This window comes from Mesoplodon mirus, assembly GCF_964341445.2.
Source record: "Mesoplodon mirus genome assembly, chromosome: X".
NCBI lineage: Eukaryota > Metazoa > Chordata > Mammalia > Artiodactyla > Ziphiidae > Mesoplodon > Mesoplodon mirus.
The window spans coordinates 96324456-96345568 of NC_138981.1; the positions used below are offsets into that span (position 1 = coordinate 96324456).

Below are 21113 nucleotides of genomic sequence, written 5' to 3' on the forward strand. Positions count from 1 at the left end.
TGCATCGGCAGGCGGACTCTCAACCACTGCGCCACCAGGGAAGCCCTAAGTTTTTGTTTTTAAGTCAAACCATAAGACTCAGAGTTGCTTGACCATATTGGGAACACAAAATAAATAGAGGATGAGCTACTGCTTCTAAGATGTTACAGCTGTACATTGCTACTTTGTTTTGTTTCTTTTTTGGTGATTGCTTCAGCATCCTATCCATACCTGGCTGCTCCTATTCCCGCTGCTGCTGCCTCTCTACCACCTCCACCTACTCCACCACCACCTCCTCCTCCTCCTCCTCTTGAGGTGACAGACGCTTCAAACTTACCACCACTACCTCCCCCTTATTCCTGTGATCCACATGGCAGTGATCTGCCTCAAGGTAAGTAGATTTTGAGACTTGGGTGAGGGTTATTTAGGTCTGGGTTTTTTTTTTTTGGTTTTTTAATTTTAAATTTTAGAGCATATCTCTCTTTGGTTGACCAATGAGGGTAGGGTGGTGGACCAAATGGAAATTGACTTGAGAGCATAATGCTAGGTAAATGACTAAGGAAAGAAGGAATCGAAAGCTGAGAATATCTTCTCCATAATCAAGAAGTGTATGGTTGAGCTGACTCACACTGCTTTTCTAAGGTAGCTACATGTCTGCCCTGAAGAAGATTCTCAACTGGATATCTGCTCTCAATTATTTCTCTTGAAAAGCAGGAGTTGATAACACAATTTTCTCCATTTCTTTTATTTAATGCCTACCATAAGTGCATGAAATTGTTGCATTCTTGATATTTAAGATTCCAACTGAATTTTGAAGAATTGGAAAAGGTTTTGGGGGGAGGAATTGTGGGGGGGGCTCTGATCTGCCTTGGATTTCAGCCATGTGTTGTTTCCTTAATTAAACTAAGGAGTAGCTTTCCATTGGAAGTTTTTTGTTACCCCTCAGTTTAGCAGTGTATCTCAAAAGAGAATTGTAGTCGAAAGTTGTTTGTAGCTTATTCATACTTTTTTTTTTTTGCTGTAACATTCCCTTGATTTTTCTAGCTGCTTTTCTATTCTATTTTGGTTTTTTTCAGCCTCTAAGGTAGTCACCAGGATCTTCAACTCCATTCTGTTCTTCTTCCCTTCCTTAAAACTTGATGATCAACTTTATGTAGATGATTTCTAAATCTATCTGGCCTTAGCCTCTACCTACTTGCTAGACATTTTCACTTGGCTTTCTTACTTTTATTTCAGACTCAGTCTGTCTACAATGAAATTTCTCATTTTCATCTCCCTTCTTTCTTCTCTTGAGGCCATGCAAAACATTGACTCTTTTCCTTGGTTTTCTATTTTATTAATAATGTATCATTGAACAATGATCCCTTTACTCTTCTCCCCTCACCTACCTACCCCTGCCCAAGATCTTCTCAGCACATAATGCTGATTTTGCATTTTCCAGCATTTTATTTTGAAAATGTTTAGATGTACATGAAATTTGAATTTTAAAATGAATATTCATATATCCACCACCTATATTCTATTGTTAACTATACTTGCATTAGCATGCATTTCTCCATCTTTTCCTCCATCCATCTCTCTGTCTATCAATTAATCCATCTTTTTGGTGCATTTCAAAGTAAATTGTAGACATCATTCTTCCCCATTAAAAACTTGAACATACATATCATTAACTAGAGTTGGATATTTATTTTTTCTTTTGATGTAAAGTTTACATATAATGAAATGAACAAATCTTTTTTTTTTTTTTTTTTTTTTTTTTTTTTTTTGCGGTACACGGGCCTCTCACTGTTGTGGCCTCTCCCGTTGCGGAGCACAGGCTCCGGACGCGCAGGCTCAGTGGCCATGGCTCATGGGCCCAGCTGCTCCGTAGCATGTGGGATCTTCCTGGACCGGGGCACAAACCCGTGTCCCCTGCATTGGCAGGCAGACTCTCAACCACTGCGCCACCAGGGAAGCCCGAAATGAACAAATATTAAATGTACACTTGCTGAGTCTTGACAGATGAGTGCATGCACCTGTGTAATCCAAATCCCAATCAAGTTATAAAACATTATCATTATCCCACAAAGTTCCTTCATGCCCCTTCCCAGTCTTTCCCTACCCCGTCTCTACTTCCCCCCAGAGACAACCACTGTTCTGATATTTTTCTGCCCTAGTTTTACCTGTTTTAGAATTTCATGTGAATATAATCATACAGTATGTACTCTTTATGGAAGGCTTCTTAACCTCAATGTAATGTTTTTTGAGATTCTTCCATGTTGCTGCATATTATCAGTAGTCTATTTGCTTTTATTGCTGAGTAGTATTTCATCGTATGGGTATTCTACAGTTTGTCCATTCTCCTGTTGAGGGACACGTGGACTATTCTAGTTTGGATCAGTTATGATAAAGCTGCTATGAACATGCTTGTAAAAGTCTTTGTGAACATGTGTTTTCATTTCCCTTAGGCAAATACCTAGGAGTGGAATTGATGAGCATAGATAGGTGTGTGTTTAGTTTTATAAGAAATTGCTGGTCATTTTTCCAAAACTGTACCTTATCTTCTTCTACTTTTACAAGAACTCTATGCACCTGTTTTTCTACTTCTAAGACGTTGCTGTCATGATGATTCTACTCAGATTCTCTCCCCCTCTACTCTTCCATCTAACTTCCTGTTTAAATCCTATCATTTTCATGATCCCACCCCCCAGTTGCATTTCAAAGTGATGATTTTGAGTTCTTAATAGTCCTTACCTGCCACATTTTTTAACAGCTTGAGATATAATTCATATATCATGCAAGTCATCCATGTAAAGTACATAATTCAGTGCTTTTTAGTATATTCACAAATTTGTACAACCATCACCACTGTCTAATTCCAGAATATTTTCATCACCACAAAAAGAAACCCTGTACCCGTTAGCAGTTACTCCTCATTCTCTCTGGCCCTGGCAACTACTATTTTGCTTTCTATTTTTTTTTTTTTTTTTACTATTCTCTATGGATTTGCCTGTTCTGGACATTTCATGTAGATGGAGTCATACAATATGTGGTCTTTTGTAGGCTGGCTTCTTTCATTTGGCATAATGTTTTCAAGGTTCATCCATGTTGTAACATGTATCATGTATTTCATTCTTTTTTTCAGCTGAATAACATTCCATTATATAGATGTACCATATTTTATTATCTGTTAGTTGATGGACATTTGAGTTGTTTCCACATTTTTGCTATTGAGAGTAATACTGCTATGGATTTTTTTTGTGGATGTATGTGAATACCAAGGGGTGGAATCCCATGCCATTTGTGGATTTACTTCCTGCTATTATCTTTTCATATTCTTTAGCTTGAGCATTACGCTTTATACTATATTCCCACATAATAGTCAAATTACAAGCTCATTCTTTTAAAGTGGCAGTAAATACATTTGTATGCATTGGGAGTCTCCAAATTAAGAAAGAGGGGTTTTCTGAGAGTTTGTTAGTGGAATCAAGTTACATTATCTTATTTATAAGAATATATTTGAATCCCAGGTCAATCAATAAAAATATATTTAGAGATATACTTGAAATGCTAAGGCTATTCCCTCTTCTCTCATACATCTGCTTTTTGTTCATTTGTAAAATACTTTAAAGTTCTATGTCTGGAGAAATTTTATCACCTTACTGTATAACATTTCAAGTTACCTTGCTCATTGCCTCCTCTTTTTGGAGTCCTAGTGGTGGTATGTTAGTCATGTTAAATAAAAACAAGGTGAATTGTTTCAAACAGTGCTAGTTATCTTAGTAGACATCACTAATCTTGGCATTTGTAGAACATTAGTTTGTACTATGTATTAGCTCTGAAGACCAACATGATTGCTTTTGTAGTAGATTTGTATTAAAGTAAAATTTTAGTCTTGAGACAAGCAAGAAAATGCCTTTACTAGAGTCTCTCTAAATATTTGCAGAGTAGTATTCCTGTAACATCTGTCTAATATTAAGAATAGAAATAAAATCTGTATTTGTTGATTAAATCTTCTTGGCTCAGAAAATGATCTTAGCTATAGTGGTAGGTAAATGGTCATTTACTATAAGGTAGAATTGAGGGTAGTGTTGATGTGGGAAGACTACATTTGTTGTATCTACCATAATACTGAAATAGAAGAGGTTTTAAATGGTAAGTTTTAATTGTTTATGTCATCTAGTCACTAAAATTTAAATTTTTAATTTTAGATGCAAAAGTTTTGCAGTACTATTTCAATCTGGGATTGCAGGTAAGAGTCCTGTTAAAATTGCTTTGATTAAAAAAAAAACTTCTAACTTAAAAATGTAAGCCATTTTGATAATCAGACTCTTGAACCTTAAAACCCAAGAACACTGTGAGGGCCCTAAAAGATTTATTTCTGTCTTTATATCTCTGAAGATGACACAGGTCAGTTTTCTACTTTAACCTCCCAATACTTCAGTTTCTCTTATAAAAGAGTTGTAAATTGTCATGAGTGGGGGCCCTATGAAGTACAACTTTAGCATATATTGGCCTCCATATTTAACATCATATGCCAACCCTTCACTATGTTTTTCTGTCTCAAAATAACAAATGGATTATTTATCCTGTTTACTTAAAACATTTTTGTGGCTATTTCTGCATTTTATGTGAAAAGTAATCCGACTAATTCAAAGACATTTAAAGAGCTGTATTATTTTTAAAGCACTCATGTGTTCATAGATATTTGCCAAACACTGATTTTTGCCACTTCCCTGAATTGTAGAAAGGGAGTACTGACAGATACCTTAATATCACTGAAAGGTGTCTCTGATTTCAGGTAAGAGCTCTTTTACTTTATACTTTCAGGGATCATTTTCCCCCTGAAATATACTTCTGATATAATAAGATGACACATTTTCTGAAAAGGAATGATGCATCTTAATTTTGGCATATGACATAGTAAACCAGATAGTCTCATGAATAATACTCAGATTAGTTCATATTTTCCAAGACACTGATTTCCCTAAAACATTGGACATATCATTTCCAGAAAACTATCTTTACTGACTGGCACACATTTATAATTTAAGAGTAGTAGAGTGGGTTTTTGTTCTCTTGAGATTATATTTCCTAAATGCAGTTTCAAAAATTGAAAAAATAAAGTGCTTGCCCCTTCAGTTGTTTGTTTGTTATAGTCACCTGTGGAGACAAGGTGGCGGCAGTTTATTTATTTGTTTATTTTTAGTATTTTTGTTTGTTTTAAACTTAAGTATAGTTGTACAACATTATATGTTACGGGTGTACAGTATAGTGATTCACAATTTTTAAAGGTTATGCTCCAGTTATAGTTATTATAAAATATTGGCTGTATTCCCCGTGTTGTACAATATAGTCTCCTATATTTTACATCATGGGAATACAAGGAAATGTAGAATAGATATTTTAATATTTTCTCATATTAAAAGTAATAGCATTCATTGTGCATATGGAAAATACTAATGTGTAAAGAAAACTGAAATCACCTGTATAATCACTGTATACTTTGGTATATTTCCTTACAGCTTATTTATTTATTTTATAAAATATGGACTATGCTATGTAATTTTGTAAACTTTTAAGTTAAACAATATGAACACTTTTTCTTTAAATATTTGACACCATGATTTTTTTATTGCCTGTATTTTATTCCATCATGGATATATCATAATTCATTCATCCAGTTTCTTATTGTTGAATATTTAGGTCGTTAATTTTTTTTGCCTTTAAAAAAATGCTATAACAGACACCTTTGTATACAGATCTTTGTGTATATCTCTAATTTCCTTAGGGTGCTTTCCTAAAATAATTCCTAGGTCCACATATGAGATACAGAGGCTGTGAAAGATCTTAAAGTTGTTATAGAGAATAGATTTTCTAAATGTCGTATCTTAGTTCAAAAGTCATTGTTATCCCACCTGGAAATCATGGCCCAACTTTTTTTTTCAGTGAAGAATGGTACTAGTTTAAGAAAAGGAATAGTAAAGTGTTTTTTCCCTTTCTTGCCCAAGTGCTATCACCACAGCTTGTGGCACTCCATGGTCTGTGTGCCGCAGATGCAGCAGCAGCTTCATGTAGAGAATTATCCAGTCTGTACTGAGCCGCCACCTCTGGTGAATCAAACCATTCCTCAGTTATACAGTGAGGTGGGGAGACAAGATGGCACACAGGCAGATGTATCAGCACATGGTAAGTATGTAATGAGATTCCCTGCAAGAAAGACAATTGGATTTTATTGTGTGTAATTTAATAATAGCCTTCAGATAGTATACTAGACCAGCATTTCTTAAAGCATGGTATATGAACCTTTTGGGGCCCCTGAGACCCTTTCAAGGGATCTATGAGGCTAAAAGTATTCATCATAATACACGGATTTTGTCCCTTTTGCTGTGTTAGATTTGTATTAAGGGTGCAAAAATCAGTGGCGGGTAGAATAGCTGGCACCTAAGCACAAATCAAGGCGGGGCACCAAACTGTGCTAGTACTTAGTGCCTTCACACTTATGATATAAAAATGCCAGTTTTATTTATTTTGTGTTTGATCAAAGACATTCTTATTTTACTAAATTTTTATTCTTTGAATAATTGTACTTAGTATTCTGTATGACAAAATAGGAAGTATTCATAAAGCTCTCTGCATACTGACGTATGGTGATTAACTTTAAAGAAAAGAGTTGTAAGCTTGAGTTTCGAGCTAAACTAGCTGACTTTTCATGGAACACTGTTTTTACTTGAAAGAGTGATAGACAGACTATGGTTATCCAGACTTGGGGATCCGGCAGACATTTTCTCAAATGAACAGCTAAGCCTTATCACTTCAAGAAAAGCAACGGATAGTATTTTTTGTCAAAGATAAAAATTCCAGCACTCAAATACATGTTATCCAAAATTCTAATTTTTATCTACCACCATGAGCTTGACAGCTTCCAAGACTTCATTAACTCTTCTAATAAAATAAATGGTGGGGGGCTATTAATGAATGTGGTGCTTTACATTGTATAATGAACTGTGTCAACATTTGGTAGATCGTATAACTCAGTGAAATAACATTTTCCCAATTACCAATGTATAATCTTACCTGTGCATGATTTAGTAAAAGATCTATCCAAGATGCAAGATAAAACAGTGGACTTGGATTTTAATGTTAACAAAGTATGAAAAGTCCACATTGCTACTGACCTCTAAGAAATTACCACTTACCTAGTTTTGGTACAGCATCAAAGAATATCTACAATTATCTGAAAAGCCTAATTATTAAGACTTCTCTCTTTTCCAGCTACATATCTGTATGAAGCCAGATTTTCTTCATATATTTCAAACTAAATGTATCATAATAGATAAAATACAGAAGCAGATATGAGAATCCAGCTGTCTTCTATTAAGCCATACATTAGAGATTGCACAAGTGTAAAACAATGCCACTGGTCTCACAATTTTTTTTTTTTTGGAAAATACAAATTTGTATGGAAAATGAGTTTAACATAATGAGTTTATTTTTACATGAAATAATATTTTTAACTTAGTTTAATTCCTAATATGGTAAATATTGATAGATATAACCCACATAAACAAAAGCTATTTGGGATCCTCAATTTTTAAGAGTGTAAAGGGATCCTGAGACCAAAAAGTTTGAGACCTCTGTGCCAGACCATAAGGATGGTTGCTTTATCTATGAGTTCACAGTATAATATAGATGGGGAGGCATTTTCAAGGATTTAGAATAGGATCTTTGGACTGCCCTTCTTAGAATCAGCAGGAGGTAGAAGAAACGATCTGGACTAACCTAACCAAATCTGTTTTACATTCCAGCGACTGCTACTTGATGGTTGTGATTTTGGCTAAGTTACTTAACCTCCCTAAGCCTGATTTTGTGTAAAGTGGGAAATAATGTATTTTATGACTTTCCAGTGTTGTAATAAGAACTATATGAAACCTTATATGTATAAGTATACTGTTCTGGTGCATGTGAGGAATGTGAATTTTCTTTCTCTCCTCCCTTTTCTTAGAGTATTAATAGTTTTAGAATATTAGCACTATAGAATCTTATTCTTCATGTGGTGGTGTGATGTGGCCCATGGTAATAAAAATTAAAGCATCAACCTTTATTACATTTTTGTTCCATGTACCTTTTATAGAGCTATTTTTATTGTAGTAAACATGAGACAGTGCCAGTCTTTACTTCACAAAATGAACTTAAGTTATCCCAAGTAATATGGGACTTCTTTTTAAAAATATTTATATAGTTACTATAATAAGGTCAGAACAGCATCTATTTATTTCCATTGAAACTGGTGCATGGTAGTGAAAGTGCTGTAAATTTTAAATGATGCTAGCATGTTCATGACATTCAAGAGATGACACTTAAATGTTTGGTCTTTTGGGATGGTCTTCAGAGTTTTGCCTTTAAGTATAGACCAGACTGTAAAAACACCTGAGTTTTTAATTGCAAAAATAATACAAAATGGTTATTTGGACGGTGTGTGTTATACTGGAAAACTATATGACAACTTAATTGCAACGAACTCTTATAAGAACTGAACTGACAAGAATGACTCTAGAGAATGTTTCTTTGTGTAGTCTGTTGATATCTAAATTATCCCAGGAAGATAGCTGTCTCTAGGTAGAATACATTTGACACATTGTACATACATTTATATATGTATTTTTTTTCCTTTTTTTCACATCTTTATTGGAGTATAATTGCTTTACAATGGTGTGTTAGTTTCTGCTGTATAACAAAGTGAATCAGTTATACATATACATATGTTCCCATATCTCTTCCCTCTTGCATCTCCCTCCCTCCCACCCTCCCTGTCCTACCCCTCTAGGTGGTCATAAAGCACCGAACTGATCTCCCTGTGCTATGCGGCTGCTTCCCACTAGCTATCTGTTTTACGTTTGGTAGTGTATATATGTCCATGCCACTTTCTCACTTTGTCACAGCTTACCCTTCCCCCTCCCCATATCCTCAAGTCCATTCTCCAGTAGGTCTGTGTCTTTATTCCCGTCTTACCCCTAGGTTCTTCATGACATTATTTTCTCTTAGATTCCATATATATATGTTAGCATATGGTATTTGTCTTTCTCTTTCTGACTTACTTCACTCTGTATGACAGACTCTAGGTCCATCCAACTCACGACAATTTACTCAATTTCGTTTCTTTTTATGGCTGAGTAATATTCCATGGTATATATGTGCCACATCTACTTTATTCATTCATCTGATGATGGACACTTAGGTTGCTTCCATCTCCGAGCTACTGTAAATAGAGCTGCAATGAACATTTTGGTACATGACTCTTTTTGAATTATGGTTTTCTCAGGGTATACGCCCAGTAGTGGGATTGCTGGGTCATATGGTACATCTATTTGTAGTTTTTTAAGGAACCTCCATACTGTTCTCCATAGTGGCTGTATCAATTTACATTCCCACCAACAGTGAAAGAGTGTTCCCTTTCCTCAACACCTTCTCCAGCATTTATTGTTTCTAGATTTCTTGATGATGGCCATTCTGACTGGTGTGAGATGATATCTCATTGTAGTTTTGATTTGCATTTCTCTAATGATTAATGATGTTGAGCATTCTTTCATGTGTTTGTTGGCAGTCTCTATATCTTCTTTGGAGAAATGTCTATTTAGGTCTTCTGCCCATTTTTGGATGGGGTTGTTTGTTTTTTTGTTATTGAGCTGCATGAGCATCTTGTAAATTTTGGAGATTAATCCTTTGTCAGTTACTTCATTTGCAAATATTTTCTCCCATTCTGAGGGTTGTCTTTTGGTCTTGTTTATGGTTTCCTTTGCTGTGCAAAACCTTTGAAGTTTCATTAGGTCTCATTTGTTTATTTTTGTCTTTATTTCCATTTCTCTAGGAGGTGGGTCCAAAAGGATCTTGCTGTGATTTATGTCATAGAGTGTTCTGCCTATGTTTTCCACTAAGAGTTTGATAGTGTCTGGCATTACATTTAGGTCTTTAATCCATTTTGAGCTTATTTTTGTGTATGGTGTTAGGGAGTGTTCTAATCTCATACTTTTACGTGTACTTGTCCAGTTTTCCCAGCACCACTTATTGAAGAGGCTGTCCTTTCTCCATTGTACATTCCTGCCTCCTTTATCAAAGATAAGGTAACCATATGTGCGTGGGTTTATCTCTGGGCTTTCTATCCTGTTCCATTGATCTTACAGTTTTTGTGCCAGTACCATACTGTCTTGATTACTGTAGCTTTGTAGTGTAGTCTGAAGTCAGGGAGCCTGATTCCTGTAGCTCCATTTTTCGTTCTCAAGATTGCTTTGGCTATTTGGGGTCTTTTGTGTTTCCATACAAATTGTGAAATGTTTTGTTCTAGTTCTGTGAAAAATGCCAGTGGTAGTTTGATAGGGATTGCATTGAATCTGTAGATTGCTTTGGGTAGTAGCGTCAGTTTCACAATGTTTATTCTTCCAATCCAAGAACATGGTATATCTCTCCATCTATTTGTATCATCTTTAATTTCTTTCATCAGTGTCTTATAATTTTCTGCATACAGGTCTTTTGTCTCCTTAGGTAGGTTTATTCCTAGATATTTATTCTTTTTGTTGCAATGGTAAATGGGAGTGGTTTCTTGATTTCACTTTCAGATTTTTCATCATTAGTGTATAGGAATGCCAGGGATTTCTGTGCATTAATTTTGTATCCTGCTACTTTACCAAATTCATTGATTAGCTCTAGTAGTTTTTCGGTAGCATGTTTAGGATTCTCTATGTATAGTATCATGTCTTCTGCAAACTGTGACAGCTTTACTTATTCTTTTCCGATTTGGATTCCTTTTATTTCCTTTTCTTCTCTGATTGCTGTGGCTAAAACTTCCAAAACTATGTTGAATAATAGTGGTGAGAGTGGGCAGCCTTGTCTTGTTCCTGATCTTAGTGAAAATGGTTTCAGTTTTTCACCATTGAGGACAATGTTGGCTGTGGGTTTGTCATATATAGCCTTTACTATGTTGAGGAAAGTTCCCTCTATGCCTACTTTCTGCAGGGTTTTTATCATAAATGGGTGTTGAATTTTGTCGAAAGCTTTCTCTGCATCTATTGAGGTGATCATATGGTTTTTCTCCTTCAACTTGTTAATATGGTGTATCACATTGATTGATTTGCATATATTGAAGAATCCTTGCATTCCTGGAATAAACCCCACTTGATCATGGTGTATGATCCTTTTAATGTGCTGTTGGATTCTGTTTGCTAGTATTTTGTTGAGGATTTTTGCATCTATGTTCATCAGTGATATTGGCCTGTAGTTTTCTTTCTTTGTGACATCCTTGCCTGGTTTTGGTATCAAGGTGATGGTGGCCTCGTAGAATGAGTTTGGGAGTGTTCCTTCCTCTGATATTGTTTGGAAGAGTTTGAGAAGGATGGGTGTTAGCTCTTCTCTAAATGTGTGATAGAATTCGCCTGTGAAGCCATCTGGTCCTGGGCTTTTGTTTGATGGAAGATTTTTAATCACAGTTTCAATTTCAGTGCTTGTGATTGGTCTATTCATATTTTCTATTTCTTCCTGAGTCAGTCTTGGCAGGTTGTGCATTTCTAAGAATTTGTCCATTTCTTCCAGGTTGTCCATTTTATTGGCATAGAGTTGCTTGTAGTAATCTCTCATGATCTTTTGTATTTCTGCAGTGTCAGTTGTTACTTCTCCTTTTTCATTTCTAATTCTATTGATTTGAGTCTTCTCCCTTTTTTCTTGATGAGTCTGGCTAATGGTTTGTCAATTTTTTTTATCTTCTCAAAGAACCAGCTTTTAGTTTGGTTGATCTTTGCTATCGTTTCCTTCATTTCTTTTTCATTTATTTCTGATCTGATCTTTATGATTTCTTTCCTTCTGCTAACTTTGGGGGTTTTTTTGTTCTTCTTTCTCTAATTGCTTTAGGTGCAGGGTCAGGTTGTTTACTCGAAATGTTTCCTGTTTCTTAAGGTGGGATTGTATTGCTATAAACTTCCCCCTTAGAACTGCTTTTGCTGCGGCCCATAGGTTTTGGGTCGTCGTGTCTCCATTGTCATTTGTTTCTAGGTATTTTTAAATTTCCTCTTTGATTTCTTCAGTGATCACTTCGTTATTGAGTAGTGTATTGTTTAGCCTCCATGTGTTTGTATTTTTTACAGATCTTTTCCTGTAATTGATGTCTAGTCTCATAGCATTGTGGTCGGAAAAGATACTTGATACAATTTCAATTTTCTTAAATTTACCAAGGCTTGATTTGTGACCCAAGATATGATCTATCCTGGAGAATGTTCCATGAGCACTTGAGAAAAATGTGTATTCTGTTGTTTTTGGATGGAATGTCCTATAAATATCAACTAAGTCCATCTTGTTTAATGTATCATTTAAAGCTTGTGTTTTCTTATTTATTTTCATTTTGGATGATCTGTCCATTGGTGAAAGTGGGGTGTTAAAGTCCCCTACTATGAGTGTGTTACTGTCAATTTCCCCTTTTATGGCTGTTAGTATTTGCCTTATGTATTGAGGTGCTCCTATGTTGGGTGCATAAATATTTACAATTGTTATATCTTCTTCTTGGATCGATCCCTTTATCATTATGTAGTGTTCTTCTTTGTCTCTTCTAATAGTCTTTATTTTAAAGTCTATTTTGTCTGATATGAGAATTGCTACTCCAGCTTTCTTTTGATTTCCATTTGCATGGAATATCTTTTTCCATCTCCTTACTTTCAGTGTTTATGTATCTCTAGGTCTGAAGTGGGTCTCTTGTAGACAGCATATATATGGGTCTTGTTTTTGTATCCATTTAGCCACTCTGTGTCTTTTGGTGGGAGCATTTAGTCCATTTACATTTATGGTAATTATTGATATGTATGTTCCTATTCCCATTTCCTTAATTGCTTTGGGTTCGTTAATTGTAGGTATATTCCTTCTCTTGTGTTTCTTGCCTAGAGAAGTTCCTTTAGCATTTGTTGTAAAGCTGGTTTGGTGGTGCTGAACTCTCTCAACTTTTGCTTGTCTGTAAACGTTTTAATTTCTCCATCAAATCTGAATGAGATCCTTGCTGGGTAGAGTAATCTTGGTTGCAGGTTTCTCTCCTTCATCACCTTAATTATGTCCTGCCACTCCCTTCTGGCTTGTAGAGTTTCTGCTGAGAGATCAGCTGTTAACCTGATGGGGATTCCCTTGTGTGTTATTTGTTGTTTTTCCCTTGCTGCTTTTAATATGATTTCTTTGTGTTTAATTTTTGACAGTTTGATTAATATGTGTCTTGGCGTATTTCTCCTTGGATTTATTCTGTATGGGACTCTCTGTGCCTCCTGGACTTGATTAACTATTTCCTTTCCCATATTAGGGAAGTTTTCAACTATAATCTCTTCAAATATTTTCTCAGTCCCTTTCTTTTTCTCTTCTTCTTCTGGAACCCCTATAATTCGAATGTTGGTGTGTTTAATGTTGTCCCAGAGGTCTCTGAGACTGTCCTCTGTTCTTTTCATTCTTTTTTCTTTATTTTGCTCTGCATCAGTTATTTCCACTATTTTATCTTCCACCTCACTTATCCGTTCTTCTGCCTCAGTTATTCTGCTATTGATCCCATCTAGAGTATTTTTCATTTCATTTATTGTGTTTTTAATCGATGCTTGATTCATCTTTAGTTCTTCTAGGTCCTTGTTAACTGTTTCTTGCATTTTGTCTATTCTATTTCCAAGATTTTGGATCTTGGAAATAGAATCTTGGGTCAGCTTTACTATCATTATTCTGAATTCTTTTTCAGGTAGACTGCCTATTACCTCTTCATTTGTTAGGTCTGGTAGGTTTTTATCTTGCTCCTTCACCTGCTGTGTGTTTTTCTGTCTTCTCATTTTGCTTATGTTACTGTGTTTGGGGTCTCCTTTTTGCAGGCTGCAGATTCGTAGTTCCCGTTGTTTTTGGTGTCTGTCCCCAGTGGCTAAGGTTGTTTCAGTAGGTTGTGTAGGCTTCCTGGTGGGGGGGACTAATGCCTGTGTTCTGGTGGTTGAGGCTCGATCTTATCTTTCTGGTGGACAGGTCCACGTCTGGTGGTGTGTTTTGGGGTGCCTATGGCCTTATTATGTTTTTAGGTAGCCTCTCTGCTAATGGGTGGGGTTGTGTTCCTGCCTTGCTAGTTGCTTGGCATAGGGTGACCAGCACTGTACCTTGCTGGTCGTTGACTGAAGCTGGGTGCTGGTGTTGAGATGGAGATCTCTGGGAGATTTTCGCTGCTTGATATTATGTGGAGCTGGGAGGTGTCTTGTGGACCTGTGTCCTGAAGTTGGCTCTCCCACTTCAGAGGCGCAGCACTGACTCCTGGCTGCAGCACCAAGAGCCTTTCATCCACCCGGCTCAGAATAACAGGGAGAAAAAGCAGAAAGAAAGAATTAGTAGAAGAAAGAGAGAGGGAAAGAAAGGAAGAAGGGAAGAAAGGAAGAAAGAAAGGAGGGAGGGAGGGAGGGAGGATGGAAAGAGAGAAGGAAAGAAAGGAGGGAGGGAGGAATGAAAGCAAAAGGAAGAGTGAATGGAAGAAGGGAGGGAGGGAGGAAGGAAAGAAAGAAAGACAGGAGGGAGGGAGGGAGGAAGGAAAGAAAAAGAAAGTGGAAAGAAGAAGGGTGGGAGGGAGGGAGGAAAGAAAAAGAAAGAAGGAAAGGAGGAGCAGAGGGAGGGAGGGAGGAAGGGGAGGTAGGAAAAAAAGAAAGAGCAGGTAAAGTAAAATAGAGTAAAGTATGAAATATAGTAGCGTTATTAAAATTAAAAAGTAATTATTGAAAAAAAAAAGGACCGATAGAACCCTGGGACATATGGTGGAAGCAAAGCTATACAGAGAGAATCTTACACAGAAGATGACACATACACATTCACAAAAAGAGAGCAGGGGGAAAAATCAAAAATCTTGCTCTCCAAGTCCACCTCCTCAATTTGGGATAATTCGTTGTAAAAAGAGGAAAAGGGGGGAAAGCCTTAAATCTTGTCCTCAAAGTCCACTTCCTCAATTTGGGATGATTCGCTGTCCATTCATGCACTCCACAGACACAGGGCACATCAAATGGACCGTGGAGCTTTAATCCGCTGCCTCCGAGGCTGCACAGAGAGATTTCCCTGTCTCTGCTCTCACAGCTGCCGGGTCTCAGCCTTGGACCTGGCCCCGCCTCTGCACGTAGGTTGCCGGAGGGCGTCCGTTCTTCGCTCAGACAGGACGGGTTTAAAGGAGCCGCTGATTCGGGGGCTCTGGCTCACTCAGGCAGAGGGGAGGGAGGGGCACGCAGTGTGGGGCGGGCCTGCGGCGGCAGAGGCCGGCGTGACGTTGCAGCAGCCCGTGGCGCTCCGTGCGCTTTCCCGGGAAAGCCGTCCCCAGGTCCCGGGACCCCGGCAGTGGCGGGGTGCACAGGCCCCCCGGAAGGCGGGGCGAACAGTGACCCGCGCTCGCACACAGGCCCGGCGGCGGCGGCGGCGGCGGCGGCCCCAGCATCCCACGCCCGTCTCCGAGGTCCGCGCCTTACCCGCGGCTCGCGCCTGTCTCCGGCGCTTCCCCAAGCAGCCCTCTTAATGCCCTCTCCTCGAGCACCAGGAAACAAAAGGGAAAAAGGTCTCTTGCCTTTTCGGCAGCTCCAGACCCTTTCCCCGGACTCCCTCCGGGCTAGCCGTGGTGCACTAACCCCTTCAGGCTCTCTTCCTGCCGCCAGCCCCAGTCCTCTCCCTACGCTCCGACTGAAAGCTGATACCGGAGCCTCAGCTCCCAGCCCCGCCCGCCCCGGCGGCCCGAGCAGACAAGCCTCTCGGGCTGGTGTGTGCCTGAGGGCACTGGCCCTCTGTGCCAGAATCTCTCCGCTTTGCCCTCCGCACCCCTGTTGCTGTGCTCGCCTCCGCTACTCCGAAGCTTCCCCCTCCGCCACCTGCAGTCTCCGCCCGCGAAGGGGCTTGTAGTGTGTAGAAACCTTTCCTCCTTCACGGCTCCCTCCCACTGGTGCAGGTCCCGTCCCTATCCTATTGTCTCCGTTTATTCTTTTTTTCTTTTGCCCTACCCAGGTATGTGGGGAGTTTCTTGCCTTTTGGGGGGTCTGAGGTCTTCTGTCAGCGTTCAGTAGGTGTTCTGCAGGAGTTGTTCCACGTGTAGATGAATTTCTGATGTATCTGTGGGGAGGAAGGTGATCTCCGTGTCTTACTCTTCCGCTATCTTCCTCCGGGGCTCTGGAGGGTTTTTATCATAAATGGGTGTTGAATTTTGTCAAATGCTTTCTCTGTATCTATTGAGATGATAACATGGTTTTTCTCCTTCAACTTGTTAATATGGTGTATCACATTGATTGATTTGCATATATTGAAGAATCCTTGCATTCCTGGAATAAACCCCACTTGATCATGGTGTATGATCCTTTTAATGTGCTGTTGGATTCTGTTTGCTAGTATTTTGTTGAGGATTTTTGCATCTATGTTCATCAGTGATATTGGCCTGTAGTTTTCTTTCTTTGTGACATCCTTGCCTGGTTTTGGTATCAAGGTGATGGTGGCCTCGTAGAATGAGTTTGGGAGTGTTCCTCCCTCTGCTATATTTTGGAAGAGTTTGAGAAGGATGGGTGTTAGCTCTTCTCTAAATGTTTGATAGAATTCACCTGTGAAGCCATCTGGTCCTGGGCTTTTGTTTGTTGGAAGATTTTTAATCACAGTTTCAATTTCAGTGCTTGTGATTGGTCTATTCATATTTTCTATTTCTTCCTGAGTCAGTCTTGGCAGGTTGTGCATTTCTAAGAATTTGTCCATTTCTTCCAGGTTGTCCATTTTATTGGCATAGAGTTGCTTGTAGTAATCTCTCATGATCTTTTGTATTTCTGCAGTGTCAGTTGTTACTTCTCCTTTTTCATTTCTAATTCTATTGATTTGAGTCTTCTCCCTTTTTTCTTGATGAGTCTGGCTAATGGTTTATCAATTTTGTTTATCTTCTGAAAGAACCAGCTTTTAGTTTTATTGATCTTTGCCATTGTTTCCTTCATGTCTTTTTCATTTATTTCTGATCTGATCTTTATGATTTCTTTCCTTCTGCTAACTTTGGGGTTTTTTTGTTCTTCTTTCTCTATTTGTCTTAGGTGGAAGATTAGGTTGTTTATTCGAGATGTTTCCTGTTTCTTAAGGTCGCACTGTATTGCTGTAAACTTCCCTCTTAGAACTGCTTTTGCTGCATCCCATAGGTTTTGGTTCGTCGTGTCTCCATTGTCATTTGTTTCTAGGTATTTTTTGATTTCCTCTTTGATTTCTTCAGTGATCATTTTGTTATTAAGTAGAGTGTTGTTTAGTCTCCACGTGTTTGCATATTTTACAGATCTTTTCCTGTAATTGATATCTAGTCTCATAGCATTGTGGTCAGAAAAGATACTTGATACAATTTCAATTTTCTTAAATTTACCAAGGCTTGATTTGTGACCCAAGATATGATCTATCCTGGAGAATGTTCCATGAGCACTTGAGAAAAATGTGTATTCTGTTGTTTTTGGATGGAATGTCCTATAAATATCGATTAAGTCCATCTTGTTTAATGTATCATTTAAAGCTTGTGTTTCCTTATTTATTTTCATTTTGGATGATCTGTCCATTGGTGAAAGTGGGGTGTTAAAGTCCCCTACTATGAGTGTGTTACTGTCAATTTCCCCTTTTATGGCTGTTAGTATTTGCCTTATGTATTGAGGTGCTCCTATGTTGGGTGCATAAATATTTACAATTGTTATATCTTCTTCTTGGATCGATCCCTTGAGCATTATGTAGTGTCCTTCTTTGTCTCTTCTAGTAGTCTTTATTTTAAAGTCTATTTTGTCTGATATGAGAATTGCTACTCCAGCTTTCTTTTGATTTCCATTTGCATGGAATATCTTTTTCCATCCCCTAACTTTCAGTGTTTATGTGTCCCTAGGTCTGAAGTGTTTCTCTTGTAGACAGCATATATATGTAGACAGCATTCAGCTAGTCTGTATCTTTTGGTGGGAGCATTTAATACATTTACATTTAAGGTAATTATCGATATGTATGTTCCTATTCCCATTTTTAAAATTGTTTTGGGTTTGTTATTGTAGGTGTTTTCCTTCTCTTGTGTTTCTTACCTCGAGAATTTCCTTTAGCGTTTGTTGTAAAGCTGGTTTGGTGGTGCTGAACTCTCTCAGTTTTTGCTTGTCTGTAAAGCTTTTAATTTCTCCATCAAATCTGAATGAGATCCTTGCTGGGTAGAGTAATCTTGGTTGCAGGTTTTTCTCCTTCATCACTTTAAATATGTCCTGCCAGTCCCTTCTGGCTTGCAGAGTTTCTGCTGAAAGATCAGCTGTTAACCTGATGGGGATTCCCTTGTGTGTTATTTGTTGTTTTTCCCTTGCTGCTTTTTTTTTTTTTTGCGGTACGTGGGCCTCTCACTGTTGTGGCCTCTCCCGTTGCGGAGCACAGGCTCCGGACGCGCAGGCCCAGCAGCCATGTCCCACAGTCCCAGTTGCTCCGTGGCATGTGGGATCTTCCCGGACCGGGGCACAAACCCATGTCTCCTGCATCGGCAGGCGGACTCTCAACCACTGCGCCACCAGGGAAGCCCCTCCCTTGCTGCTTTTAATATGTTTTCTTTGTATTTAATTTTTGACAGTTTGATTAATATATGTCTTGGCGTATTTCTCCTTGGATTTATCCTGTATTGGATTCTCTGTGCTTCCTGGACTTGATTAACTATTTCCTTTCCCATATTAGGGAAGTTTTCAACTATAATCTCTTCAAATATTTTCTCAGTCCCTTTCTTTTTCTCTTCTTTTTGTGTGACCCCTATAATTGGAATGTTGGTGCATTTATTGTTGTCCCAGAGGTCTCTGAGACTGTCCTCAGTTCTTTTCATTCTTTTTTCTTTATTCTGCTCTGCAGTAGTTATTTCCACTATTTTATCTTCCAGGTCACTTATCCGTTCTTCTGCCTCAGTTATTCTGCTTTTGATCCCATCTAGAGTATTTTTTATTTCATTTATTGTGTTGTTCATCATTGCTTGTTTCATCTTTAGTTCTTCCAGGTCCTTGTTAAATGTTTCTTGCATTTTGTCTATTCTATTTCCAAGATTTTGTATCATCTTTACTATCATCATTCTGAATTCCTTTTCAGGTAGACTGCCTATTTCCTCTTCATTTGTTAGGTCTGGTGGGTTTTTATCTTGCTCCTTCTCCTGCTGTGTGTTTTTCTGTCTTCTCGTTTTGCTTATCTTACTGTGTTTGGGGTCTCCTTTTTGCAGGCTGCAGGTTCGTAGTTCCCGTTGTTTTTGGTGTCTGTCCCCAGTGGCTAAGGTTGGTTCAGTGGGTTGTGTAGGCTTCCTGGTGGAGGGGACTAGTGCCTGTGTTCTTGTGGATGAGGCTGGATCTTGTCTTTCTTGTGGGCAGGTCCATGTCTGGTGGTGTGTTTTGGGGTGTCTGTGGACTTACTATGATTTTAGGCAGCCTCTCTGCTAATGGGAGGGGTTGCGTTCCTGTCTCACTAGTTGTTTGGCCTAGGGTGTCCAGCACTGTAGCTTGCTGGTCGTTGAGTGAAGCTGGGTGTTGGTGTTGAGATGGAGATCTCTGGGAGATTTTCGCCGTTTGATATTACGTGGAGCTGGGAGGTCTCTTGTGCACCAGTGTCCTGAAGTTGGCTCTCCCATGTCAGAGGCACAGCACTGACTCCTGGCTGCAGCATCAAGAGCCTTTCATCCACACCGCTCAGAATAAATGGGAGAAAAAGTAGAAAGGAAGAGGATAAAATAAATTAAGATAAAATAAAATAGTTATTAAAATAAAAAATAATTAAGAAAAATAAAATTCTTAAGTAAAGAAAACAACAAAACAAAAAAAAAACACCAAAAAATGGATGGACAGAACCCTAGGACACGTAGTGAAAGCAAAGCTGTACAGACAAAATCTCACACAGCAGCATACTCATACACACTCACAAAAGGAGGAAAGGGGGAAAAATAATATATCTTGCTCTCAAAGTCCACCTCCTCAACTTGGGATGATTCGTTGTCTATTCAGGTATTCCAGTGATGCAGGGTACATCAAGTTGATTGTAGAGGTTTAATCCGCTGCTCCTGTGGCTCCTGGGAGAGGTTTCCCTTTCTCTTCTTTGTTCACACGGCTCCCGGTGTTCAGCTTTGGATTTTGTCCCACCTCTGCATGTAGGTCGCCGGAGGGCGTCTGTTCTTCTCTCAGACAGGACAGGGTTAAAGGAACCGCTGATTCGGGGGCTCTGGATCACTCAGGCCGGGGGGAGGGAGGGGCATGGAGTGTCGGGCGAGCCTGCAGCGGCAGAGGCCGGCGTGACGTTGCAGCAGCCTGAGGTGTGCCGTGCATTCTCCCGGGGAAGTTGTCCCTGGATCCCAGGACCCTGGCAGTGGCGGGCTGCACAGGCTCCCCAGAAGGGGTGTGTGGATAGTGACCTGTGCTCGCACACAGGCTTCTTGTTGGCTGCAGCAGTGGCCTTAGCGTCTCATGCCCATCTCTGGGTTCCGCGCTGATAGCCTCGGCTTGGGCTTGTCTCTGGAGCTCCTTTGAGCAGCGCTCTTAATCCCCTCTCCTCGCAAATCAGGAAACAGAGGGAAGAAAAAGTCTCTTGCCTCTTTGGCAAGTCCAGACTTTTCCCAGGACTCCCTCCCGGCTAGCTGTGGTTGGTGCACTAACCCCTTCAGGCTGTGTTCACGCCAACAACGCCATTCCTCTCTCTCGGATCCAACTGAAGCCCGAACCTCAGCTCCCAGCCCCGCCCGCCCCATCAGGTGAGCAGACAAGCCTCTCTGGCTGGTGACCAGCACCGATCCTCTGTGCGGGAATCTCTCCGCTTTGCCCTCCGCACCCCTGATGCTGTGCTCTCCTCTACAGCTCCGAAGCTCCCCTTCACCACCAGCAGTCTCCGCTCTCGAAGGGGCTTCTAGTGTGTGGAAACCTTTCCTCCTTCACGGCTCCCTCCCACTGTTGCAGGTCCCGTCCCTATTCTTTTGTCTCTGTTTATTCTTTTTTCTTTTGCCCTACCCAGATACGTGGGGGAGTTTCTTGCCTTTTGGGAGGTCTGAGGTCTTCTGCCAGCATTCAGTGGGTGTTCTGTAGGAGTTGTTCCACATGTAGATGTATTTCCGATGTATCTGTGGGGAGGAAGGTGATCTCTGCGTCCTGCTTCCGCCATCTTCCTATATTTAATTTGTT

At 39.4% G+C, this 21113-nt stretch overlaps 1 protein-coding gene across 1 annotated transcript in view; it reads left to right on the top strand.

Annotated features, from left to right (window-relative positions):
• ALG13 (ALG13 UDP-N-acetylglucosaminyltransferase subunit) overlaps positions 1-21113 on the top strand; it is a 79758-nt gene that overhangs the window by 57562 nt on the left and 1083 nt on the right. Inside the window, 3 exon segments of the mRNA XM_082610728.1 lie at positions 197-370; positions 4173-4213; positions 5973-6150. Coding sequence (XP_082466854.1) covers positions 197-370; positions 4173-4213; positions 5973-6150 — 393 coding nt within the window.